The 12,375-nt window shown below is 41.5% G+C and overlaps 1 protein-coding gene across 1 annotated transcript in view; it reads left to right on the forward strand.

The window, feature by feature from the left end:
- Positions 1–1,371: 1,371 nt before the first annotated feature.
- The window catches only part of LOC121442719 (fibronectin type III domain containing protein 3C1-like), a 51,507-nt gene continuing 40,503 nt past the window's right edge, over positions 1,372–12,375 (forward strand). Inside the window, exon 1 of the mRNA XM_041644324.1 lies at positions 1,372–1,564. Coding sequence (XP_041500258.1) covers positions 1,372–1,564 — 193 coding nt within the window. The remainder of the gene's footprint in view (positions 1,565–12,375) is intronic.

Consider the following 12,375-nt stretch of genomic DNA (forward strand, 5'->3'; position numbering starts at 1 on the left):
CTAGCTCTTATATTCTAAATTAACCCATTTCCATTGTTTTATATTTTACCATGAGGCTCGTAGCTTACCAGAAAGTTTCCCTGGCAGCTAGCATCTTTCTCCTTTGGCAGCTACATGGCTTTTCACTGCCTCTGCCTAAGATTATATATATATATATATATATATATATATATATATATATATATATAGAGAGAGAGAGAGAGAGAGAGAGAGAGATCCTAATGCCTGGTTAAATTCTGTTAAGCTATTGGCCAAAAATCAGCTTTTTTATTAACCAATAAAAGTAACACTTATACACAAGGACTTCCCACACCAGATGGTAATGGTCTTTGATGTAAAGAAATGGGATTGTCTCCAAATTTAGGAGATTGAATGAATGATGCTATATGCATATAAGAGAGCCATAAAGCAAAGAAAACAAGCCTACAATCACAACCCCAAAGAACTTAGACAACAATGAGGACACTAAGAGAGAATTAATAGATCAGATCTACATGGGAAGTAGAAAAAGACAAGAAATCCTGAGTAAATTGGGAACATGGGGACCTTGCGGGAAAGTTAAGGGGGGAGAAGAGAGGCAGGGAGGAGAGCAGAGAGAAAAATGTAGAGCTCAATAAAAAAGTAAAAAAAAAATAAAAAGAAAGTCATGATAGATGATGATGACAGGGTACCAGGCTGAGAGTAGGACCTGGTGAGTACAGTGAGCTCTGCCTGCTGAGCAGTGCTCTTAGGATGGAGAAAGCTTGCCTCCTCCACTCACTGAGAATAGAAGTAGTTGATATTCATATGATATCACTCAACAATGGGAACACAACAAGGGGAACCCTTGAGGGCCTTAACATCAATCAGCTTATCCAGGGTCACAGAATTGGCAGTAGTATTATGTTAGTGAAGAACCTTAAGGGCCTCATCTACTGTCATGGAATAATTGTGAGGTGTGTGCGGGTCATAAGAAGCATGCTGCATGTGACTGAAAACAGGGTGGTAGGGATACCTGAGGGCAGAGCTGTACAGAGTTTGTAGGGGATAGATACCCCTTGGGACAAGACTTGAGGGAAAGGGAGGAAACAGGCAAGGACAGGAAAAAGAAGATTGATAAAACATAGTTTGAAGGCTGTGGGGAATAACTGTTACCAAAGTTAGAGACGTAAAGAGACAGGGCCTATATACAGCATCAGTTTCTTTACAGAAAGAGTCTACAGGTAGGAACTAATTCGAGCAGTGGGCTAGAAGAACTAAGACCTGATTCAGAGGCTGTGCAGGAGACAATGGTGAAAGGCACATGGTGAAGAAAGCACCCTTGAGATTAAGAGAGTGACGTGAGTTTTTGATGGTGTAGGGGCAGACAGGTAAGAAAGGATGAAATGAGGGATGGGAACCACTGGGTATGTGGGAACCAATGAACAGTTAACCCATCTAATGACCCTGTATGAGGGGGTAGAGAAGGAAGTACAAGAGCAGCTCTTCTATGTCTTGAAAAAGGCTGCTGATGGGAAAAGGGGGGTTTTAGTGAAGTTTGTCCAAAGCACTGGACCCTTAGAATGCCTGTGGGAGGTCAGTCAAGGTAAGTTGTTTTAAGAAATTTGAGTCAGAAGTGAGGGAAAATGTCACAGGACTTGAGGTAGAAGGCAATGGTAAAGAAAGAACCCTTGAGGTCCAAGACTGTGAAATGGTGACCAGTGGGTATTTGAGAAAGGAAGGACTCAGGCTTCAGGATAACTAGGTAGATGGGCTCACAATTTGGAGGAACCCTTGGCTTTCCAGTATATAAGGAAAGGTATACTTTGGAGGAAGTTCTGAAAAATGGTACTATCAGAAACAAGTAAATGAAAGATGATGGGGTTGATATCTATAGCCCAAGAAGGAGGGTTGGTAATGGACCATCAAAATATATTCAGAAGAATTACTGAGAGAGATGTGAGACTAAATGTGGTATTGGGTGATTCTGAACAACTTTATGTCTCAGAGAGTGATATCACCCTAGGAGTCTCAGTTAAGGTCAGGGAATGAATGGGGGTCTCCATCAGGTACAGCCTAGTATAAGAGGACAATTTGAAAGTCTTCAAGTTTATTGAGTAAGTCCCTCCTTGGTAAGCAAAAGGGAGAGGATGGAAAGACAAGAAATAAGTGCATGTAGATAATGTCGTGGAAGAAGAAAGTAAATAAGAGTGTGATGGGTGGAATCCCGTGTTCACGTTTCGTGTCAGCAAAATGAAGAAAACTCTGGTAGTGGTTCCCAGATAGTCAATTAGAACAGACTTAGACAATTGCAGCTGAATCCAAGAGAAGGGACATGGTCTTCTCATATGCCATCACAATTACCCTGTGTTCTGTGGACTCAGATGTTGTCGGGGCAAAGCATCCTGGGTACCTTCATTCATTACTTGACAGCCTCAACACAGAAGAAATCAAACTGGCTTTAAGACAAGTTTATCATTAGTCTTTTCACGCAATTCAGTCTAAAGGGAAACAGGACATCCAAGTCTCTAATTGTATTTCCTGCTGGGAAGAGGCAATAGTCCCAGAAGGAAGGGTTTCAAAAAAAAAGGACAGCTTTGAGGTGTCCTTATGAATTCACTCTGCTAAAAAGAAATTAAATTTGGTTTGTGAACCAAAATTTCTGGATGAATTTAATAAGCAAGGGAGACAGAGAAGAATAATGAGGATGAAAGAAGCAGCAAAGAAAAACAGCCAGGACAAGGAAGATTCATATCCTGTGTTGGGACCTGCAAAAATGTAGTGGCTCTATTCTTTATTCTTTTTTTTTTTATCCATCTCCACCAGAGCAGACTTCCTGATAAAGAAGTAGCACTGTTCTTTCTAAAGTGCACATTTAGCCCTATGGGTGGCCTCCAAAATACTGACATCCTGTGTGGGAGCAGCAGCCAGGAATCAGATCTGATCTTGAAATCCCAGGAGCTTATGTACAACATCTTTGAAACTTTCATATTTTTTAAATGAAGAGTTAGCTGGCAAAGGGTTACTCGCATGTTGAAGGTCTCCAAACCCACTTTCATCAGAACCCCCGAGATTACAAGGAGGAAAATCACCTTCACAGTCTTCAAAGTCCTAACAGGGGTCAAGATACGGATTGAGGTTTGTGATTTGTGAGTCCAGAGGGAAGGGTGTGATTGGGAGGACAAGGATGTTAAGAGTGCAAACCCTTGTACAAGGAACAGGAAGACACATTCATCCCTATGAGCTGAAAATCCTTAAGATTCCAGTGGTGTATGCCAGGTAGTGGAAAGGTCAAAGCAGTATATCTGGAAGAGCTTCCCTGAGTGCCCACATTTGGTGTTAAGAGAGGGTTACCTGAAAGAGTCCAAAGGCTAGGCTTGTGACAGGATACATAGGGGGTGAGGATAGCATGGATGAGACATCTCCAAAGTTAAATTGAAGTTAATGGATTTTAGAAATTGTAGGTAAGAATCAAATATCAGGTGAAGATGGAGTTGGAGAGGGACAGAGGAAGACCAGAGGGTGGAAAAGTAGCACATGGGAAAGAAAAGTCAGGACAGTGACCTCTTCCTTGCAAGCTGAGGCATCAGATTATGATCTCTGATTGATGAAAGCTTTGACAGTTTAGTGGGTGGAAGGATTCACCACACTGAAGAGATGTATTGACTGGCTGGGATTAGGGTAGCGCAAGTTTAATCCCAGCATTGTGGAGGCAGAGGCAGGTAGATCTTTGTGAATTCAGTGGCAGCCTAGTCTACATAGTGAGTCTAGGACAACCACAACTACACTGAGAGGCCGTCTTTTAAGAGAGAGTGGAGGTTCATATACTGGAAGGGATAAAGCACAGTGAGGGTGCAGTTGTAGAGAGAGGAGTAGACACCACCAAGGATGACTTGGCAAGCCAGCAAACGTGCCTTTGGTATGGACACCTGAAGAGATATTGGGGTGATTGTAGGCAGGTAAGACATCTCTGGAAATTAGTCATAGTGGCCTGATTGCAAAAGATTTTGCCTCAACTCTAGCCATCTCATGCATATAAGCAATTACAAAGTTTTTCTGCTGGGTGTAATGAAATTCTGCGCTTGAAAATTGCCAAAATTGAGAAAAGCCAAACAGATATGGGGCAGGAAAGCACTAGCTACCATCAGGGACACATGAACACAGTACCAACATGAGGATAACATGGAGAAGTTATGGGACATCACAGGATTGGGTGGGCAGTAAAACAGTCTAGTTGAAGTAAGCAAGTAAAGAACCCTGTCTGAGGATAGGGAGAGTAGAAACAGCAGGGACAGACTGGGAAGGGGATCAGAGAGTAAGCCTTCAGTCCTCCTTGTCCTCTGGGATGCAGTTGAGGCATACCAAAGTGTATACTTTTGGTGAGTTACACCAGAAGGGCTCCTGAAATTCAAGCTCTTGTTGAATTTCTGCGTGCATGATGGGGTGAGGTTGAGGAGAGAAAAATACTGAGAATTCAAGAACAATTGCAGTGGGTTTTTGATCCTACTGCACGTACTGGCTTTGTGGGAGCCTAGGCAGTTTGAATGCTCACCTTATGAGACCTGGATAGAGGTGGGCAGTCCTTGGGCTTCCCACAGGTCAGGGAACCCTGATTGCTCTTCGAGCAGATGAGGGGGGGGGGGGGACTTGATTGGGGGAGGGGGAGGGAAATGGGAAGCGGTTGTGGGGACGAGGCAGAAATCCTTAATAAATAAATAAATTAAAAAAAAAAGAAATAATGGAGGATTTCCGGGCCAGCGACTACTAGGACAAAATAGCGATGGGTCATTCAATTCCCAAGGATGCCAAGGCCTTTGTTGTCTGATGGCCCTTGCAGTGGAGGATAGCATCCCTTTGGGGAAATATGGATGCTTCATGGAGGGGGAAAATAGCCTCTTGTTGATGGTGGTGATGGCCTTTGGTGTAAAAAAATGTGAATTTCTCCAAATCTAGGACATGGAATGAATGATGCTATGGGTGTATAGAGAAAAAAGTGCAAAGTGTGCCAAACTGAAGGTAGGACACAGGCAGGTTTAGTAAGCTCTGCCTGCTGAGGGGTCCTCTTCAGGATGAGGAAGACTGCTTCCTCCACTCACTGAGAGTGAAAGCAGTTGACATCCTCATAATGCCATTCAACAACTGGAACCCAACAAGGGAGACTTTTTACCATCAATCAACTTATCCAGGGTCCCAGAAACAGGAGTGGTAAAAAACTTCAAGGGAATTGACTACTGTCATGGAGTAATGATGAGGTATACGTGTGTCAGAAGAAGAGTGTTGTCTGTGGCTATGAGCAGAGTGTCAGGGATACTTGAGAGCAGAGCTGTACAACCTTTGTAAGGGAGAGAAATCCAATGTGACAAGGCTGGAGGCAAAGGAGGAAATAGAGGAGAGGACAGGAAAAAACAGATGGATGACAGTTTGACAGCTGTGATGAATAGCAGTTGCTATGAGTTAAGGACAGAAGGCAACAGGTCAAATATATAGCGTCTGTTTGCATAAAGAAACAGGCTACAGGTTGGGACAAATTCCAGAAGTGGGCTAGAAGAACTAAGACCTGATTCAGAGGCTGTGCAGGAGGCCAAGGTGAAAAGCACATGGTGAAGAAGCCCCCTTGAAATTAAAAGAGTTAAGTGAGTTTTTGATGGTGTGGGGGCATATGTGTGAGAAAGGAGGGATGGGGACCACTGGGTGTGTGGGAACAACTGAGGAGTTAACCCATCTGAAGGCCCTGTATGAGGGGGTAGGAGGAAGAACTACAAAACCACTGGTCATGAATATAACTTAATATCAATGGACTCAATTCACCTATAAAAAGGCACAGGTTAAGGAAATGAATGGAAAACAGGATCCAACATTCTGCTGTTTTCAAGAAACACACCTCAACCACAAAGACAGATATTACCTCAGAGTAAAGGGTTGGGAAAAGGTTTTTCAATCAAACGGACCTAAGAAACAAGCAGGTGTGGCTATACTAATATCTAATAAAATTGACATCAAACTAAAATCAATCAGAAGATACGGGGATTGGCACTTTATACTCATAACAGGAGCAATTCATCAGGAGGAAGTCTCAATCCTAAATATCTATGTCCCTAATATAAAAGCACCCACGTACGTAAAAGAAACATTACTAAAACTCAAGGCAGCCATCAAACCGCACACACTAATAGTAGGAGACTTCAACACTCCTCTCTCACCAATGGACAGGTCAATCAGACAGAAACCTAACAGAGAAATAAGAGAACTAATGGAGGTAATGAATCAAATGGACTTAACAGACATCTACAGAAAATTCCACCCAAATAGGAAAGAAAATATCTTCTTTTCAACATCTCATGGAACCTTCTCAAAAACATACTCAGTAACAAAGCAAACTTCTACAGATACAAAAAAAAATTGGTAACTACCTGTGTCTTATCAGCTCGCCATGGAATTAAGTTAGAATTTAACAATAATTCTACCTCCAGAAAACCTACAAATTCATGAAACTGAACAATCAACTAGTGAACCACCCCTGGGTCAGCGAAGAAATAAAGAAAGAAATTAAATTCTTCCTTGAATTTAACGAAAATAAAGACACAACATACTCAAACCTATGGGACACTATGAAAGCAGTGCTAAGAGGAAAGTTCATAGCTCTAAGTGCCCACATTTTAAAAAAAAAATGGAGAAAGCTCACATTAGAGACTTAACAGCACAGCTGAAAGCTCTAGAAAAAAAAAGAAGCAGACTAACCCAAAAGGAGTAGAAGACTGGAAATAATCAAACTAAGGGCTGGAATCAACAAAATAGAAACACAGAAAGCAATCCAAAGAATCAATGAAACAAACAGCTGGTTCTTTGAGAAAGTAAACAAGAATGACAACCTTTATCCAAACTAATCAAAACACAGAGAGAGAACACGCAAATTAACAAGATCAGAAATGAAAGGGGGGACATAACAACAGACACTGAGGAAATTCAGAGAATCATTAGGTCTTACTACAAAAGCCTATATGCCACAAAGTTGAAAAATGTAAAAGAAATGGACTTGTTTTTAGATAAATACCATGTACCTAAATTAAATCAAGACCAGGTGAACAATTTAAATAGACCTATAAGTCATGAGGAAATAGAAGCTGTCATATAAAAAACGTCCCAACCAAAAAAAGCCCACGAGCAGATGGTTTTAATGCAGAATTATACCAGAACTTCCAAGAAGAGCTGATACCTATACTCCATAATGTGTTTCACATAATAGAAACAGAAGAGTCATTGCCAAACTCTTTTTATGAAGCTACAGTTACCCTGATTCCAAAACCACACAAAGACCCAACCAAGAAAGAGAATTACAGACGAATCTCTCTCATGAACATCGATGCAAAAAGTCTCAATAAAATACTGGCAAACTTTGTCTACTTCCAATACCCAGGAGGATAACTGTATGTTTTTCTTTGGGTTCACCTTTTTATTTAGCTTCTCTAGGATCGCAAATTATAGGCTCAATGTCCTCTATTTATGGCTAAAAACCGATTATGAGTGAGTACATCCCATGTTCATCATTTTGGGTCTGGGTTGCCTGACTCAGGATAGTGTTTTCTATTTCCATCCATTTGCATGCAAAATTCAAGAAGTCATTGTTTTTTATCGCTGAGTAGTACTCCCCGCCCCCCAAAAAACTGGCAAACCTAATCCAAGAACATATCAAAAAAATTATCCATTATGATCAAGCAGGCTTTATCCCAGAAATGCAGGGATGGTTCAACATATGCAATTCTATCAATGTAATCCATCATATAAATAAACTGAAAGAAAAAAAAACATGATCATTTCATTAGATGCGGAAAAAGCATTTGACAAAATACAACACCCCTTTATGATAAAGGTCTTGGAGAGATTAGGGATACAAGGGTCATACCTAAATATAATAAAAGCAATATGCAGAAAGCCAGCAGCTAATATAAAATATAAAATTAAATGGAGAGAAACTCAAAGCCATTCTACTAAAATCAGGAACAAGACAAGGCTGTCCACTCTCACCATATCTCTTCAACATAGTGCTTGAAGTTCTAGCAATAGCAATAAGACAACATAAGGAGATCAAGGGGATTCAAATCAGAAAGGAAGAAGTCAAACTTTTGTTATTTGCAGATGATATGATAGTGTACATAAGTGACCCCAAAAACTCTACCAAAGAACTCCTACAGCTGATAAATACCTTCAATGATGTGGCAGAATACAAGATCAACTCAAATATATCAGTAGCCATCCTATACACAAAGGATAGACCAGAGAGGGAAATCAGAGAAACTTCCCCTTTCATGATAGACACAAATGGCATAAAGTACCTTGGGGTAACTCTAACCAAGGAAGTAAAAGATCTGTTTGACAAGAAATTTAAGTCTTTGAAGAAAGAAATTGAAGAAGACACCAGAAAATGGAAGGATCTCTCATGCTCTTGGCTGGGTAAAATCAACATAGTAAAAATGGCAATTCTACCAAAGGCAATCTATAAATTCAACACAATCCCCATCAAAATCCCAACAAAATTCTTCACAGACCTTGAGAGAACAATAATCAACTTTATATGGAAAAGCAAAAAACCCAGGCTAGCCAAAACAATCCTATACAATAAAGGAACTTCTGGAGGCATTACCATCCCTGACATCAAACTCTATTACAGAGCTACAGTAATGAAAACAGCTTGGTATTGGCATAAAAACAGATACATCGACCAATGGAATTGAATCGATGACCTGGATATTAACCCACAAACCTATGAACACCTGACTTTCAACAAAGAAGCTAAAAGTATACAATGGAAGAAAAAAAGCATCTTCAACAAATGGAAGAACTGGATGTCAACCTGTAGAAGAGTGAAAATAGATCAATATCTATCACTATGCACAAAACTCAAGTCCAAATGGATTAAAGACCTCAATTTAAATCCAACCACACAGAACCTCATAGAAGAGAAAGTTGGAAGTAGACTGCAACACATAGGCACAGGAGACTACTTCCTATATATAACCCCAGTAGCAAAGACAATAAGAACAACATTGAATAAAAGGGACCTCCTGAAGCTGAGAAGCTTCTGTAAAGCAAAGGACACCGTCATTAAGACAATAAGGCATCCTACTGAATGGGAGAAGATCTTCACCAACCCCACATCAGACAAAGGTCTGATCTCCAAAATATATAAAGAACTCAAGAAACTACAGTTTAAAATTCTAATTAACCTAGTTTAAAAAAAATGAGGTACTGAATTGAACAGAGAATTCTCAACAGAAGAAGTTCAAATAGACAAAAGACACTTGAGGTCATGTTCAACTTTCTTAGTGATCAAGGAAATGCAAATCAAAACAACTTTGAGATACCATCTTACACCTGTCAGAATGGCTAAAATCAAAAACACTAATGATAGCCTTTGCTGGAGAGGATGTGGTGTAAGGGGAACACTCATCCATTGCTGGTGGGAATACAAACTTGTGCAACCACTTTGGAAATTAGTGTGGCGATTTCTCAGGAAATTGGCAATCAACCTACCTCAGGATCCAGCAACACCACTCTTGGGAACATACCCAAGAGATGCCTAATCATACTGCAAAAGCATTTATTCAACTATGTTCATAGCAGCATTATTTGTAATAGACAGAACCTGGAAACAACCTAGATGCCCCTCAATGGAAGAATGGAAAAGAAAGTGTGGAATATATACACATTAGAGTACTACTCAGCAGAAAAAAAAAACAAGGACATCTTAAATTTTGCATGTAAATAGATGGAAAAAGAAACTGTCCTTGCCCCATTATCACACTGATGATTATCTCAAATATGAACCATAGAATCTTCATCTGGTGACAAATGGAGATAGAGACCGAGACCCTCATCAGAGCAACGGACTGAGCTCCCAAAGTCCAATTGAAGGGCAAAAGGAGGGAGTAGATGAGCAAGGAAGTCAGGACCGTCAGGGGTTGGTCCACCAACTGAGACAGTGTGCCTATTCTTTTTTTATTATTTATTTATTTATTTGTTTATTTATTTATTTTTAATTTATTTATTTATTAAAGATTTCTGTCTCTTCCCCGCCACCGCCTCCCATTTCCCTCCCCCTCCCCCAATTAAGTCCCCTCCCCTCCTCAGCCCAAAGAGCAATCAGGGTTCCCTGCCCTGTGGGAAGTCCAAGGAACCCCCACCTCCATCCAGGTCAGGTAAGTTGAGCATCCAAACTGCCTAGGCTCCCACAAAGCCAGTACGTGCAGTAGGATCAGAAACCCATTGCCATTGTTCTTGAGTTCTCAGTGTGCCTATTCTAATGGGAGCTCACCAAATCCAGGTGGACTGGGACTGAACGAGCATGTGATCAAACCGGACTCTCTGATTGTAACTGACAATGGGGACTGACTGAGAAGCCATTGATAAAGGCACTGGGAGTTGTTTTTATGGCATGTTATAGCTTTTTGGGACCCTAGTCTATATGGATGCACAGCTTCCTAGGCCTAGATGTAGGGGGAGGACCTTGGACTTCCCATAGGGCAGGATTCCCTGCCCTCTCTCAAGCAGGAAAGGGGAGGGAGAAGGGTGAGTGGGGGAGCAGAAGGGGAGTGGGAGGAGGGGAAGAAGTGTAAATTTTTGAAAAATAAAAAAATAAAAATAAAAAAGTACACTGTTCTTTCAGAAGAGCACACATAGCCCTATGGGAGGCCTCCAATATATTGCCATCCTGCATGGGAGCAGCCAGGGATCTGATCTGGTCTGGAAATGCCGGGAGTTGATGTACAACATCTTTGAGACTCTAATACTTGTTTGAAGTGTTAACTGGTGAGGGCTTACTCACAGGTTGGAGGTCCCGATACCCACTTTCATCAGAACCCCAAGATTACTAAGAGGAAGATACCTTCACAGACCACTATGTCCTCTCAGAGGTCAAGGTATAGGTTGAGATTTGTGTGTCAGGAGGGAAGAGTGAGATTAGGAGGCAGAGAAATGTATGAGTGCAAACCCTTGTACTTTTAACAGGAAGAAACATGAATGCCTGGGAGCTACAAATCTAAAAGTTTCCAGAGGTGTAGGTCAAGCAGTGGAAACGTCAAAGCAGGATATCTGGAAGAACTTTCCGAGTGTTCACATTTGGTGTTAAGAGTGAATGAGCCAGAGGGTGAGGAAAGGTCCAAAGGCTAGGACTGTGACAGGGTACAAAGGGGGAATGGTATTCTGGACAGGGACACTTCCAATGTTAAGTTGAAGTTAATGGATTTTACAATAATAGAATTTTAGAGAAATTGTGGGGAAGAATGAAATATCAGTTGGAGATGGAGTTGTAAATGGGCAGAAGTGAAATAAGGGTGGAAAAGTACGACATGAGGAAGGAAAGTCAGGACAGAGCTCTTCCTTGGAAGCTGAGGGATCAGGCTTGGGTCTCTGATTGCTTAAAGGTTTGAGAGTTTGGTTCATCTAAGGAGTTCACCAGACTGAAGAGAAAGAGGTGTGTTGAGTGGCTGGGCTTGGTGGAGCACCACCTTTAATTCCAGGATCAGAACAGAGAGGCAGGTCGATCTCTATGAGTTCAGTGACAGCTTGGTCTACACAGTTAGTTCAAAGACAACCAGGAATGCATCGAGAGAGCATGTCTTTAAAGAGAGAGTGGAGGTTAATACAGAGGAAAAAAGAAAGCATAGTGAGGGAGCAGTTGTAGAGTGAAGACTAGATGTCTCCAAGGGTGACTTGGCAGGCCAAGCAAAGTGCCTTTGCTATGGCCTCCTGGGAAGATGTTGAAAGGTTTGCAGGCTGGTCAGATATCTCTGAAAATTTATTTCACTGCCTGATTGCAGAAATCGTTGCCTCAACTCAAGCCATGCCAAGCACATAATCGATTTCATGGTTTTTCTACTAGGCATAGCACAGTTTCCCTGCTGAAGGAAGCCAAGCAGATACGGGGTCAGAACTGATCTGTCACCGTGGACACATGAAAACCGTACCAACATGAGGAGAACAGGGAGGAGTTACAGGACTTAACAGGACTGGTGGGGAGTAAGACAGTCTGGTTAAGGTATGCAAGTAAGGAGCCCTGTCTGAGGGGGAGGGAGAGTAGCAACAGAACGGACAGAGAAGGGGATCAGACAGGATTCCAAAAGTCCTTCTTTTCTTCTCGATGCAGCCTAGGTGAGGTTCAATAAAGGATCCTGAAAAATCAAAGTCTGATTGAATTTCTGCCTGTGAGATGGGGTGAGGTGAGGAGAGAAATGATGTGTACAAAGGAAAGAGATAGTGGAATATCCTGGTCCTAGACTGCCAGGACAACACAGTGATAGGTCATTCAATTTCCAAAGGTGCCAAAGCCTTGACTGTTTAATGGCATTGCAGTACGTAATAGCATCCCTTTGTGGCAAATGGATGCTTCCAGGAGGAGAAAAGAAGCCTCTCATTGATAATGGT

The sequence above is a fragment of the Microtus oregoni genome, unplaced genomic scaffold, assembly GCF_018167655.1.
Source record: "Microtus oregoni isolate MIOR12 unplaced genomic scaffold, Mior012 000094F_ref0000399, whole genome shotgun sequence".
NCBI lineage: Eukaryota > Metazoa > Chordata > Mammalia > Rodentia > Cricetidae > Microtus > Microtus oregoni.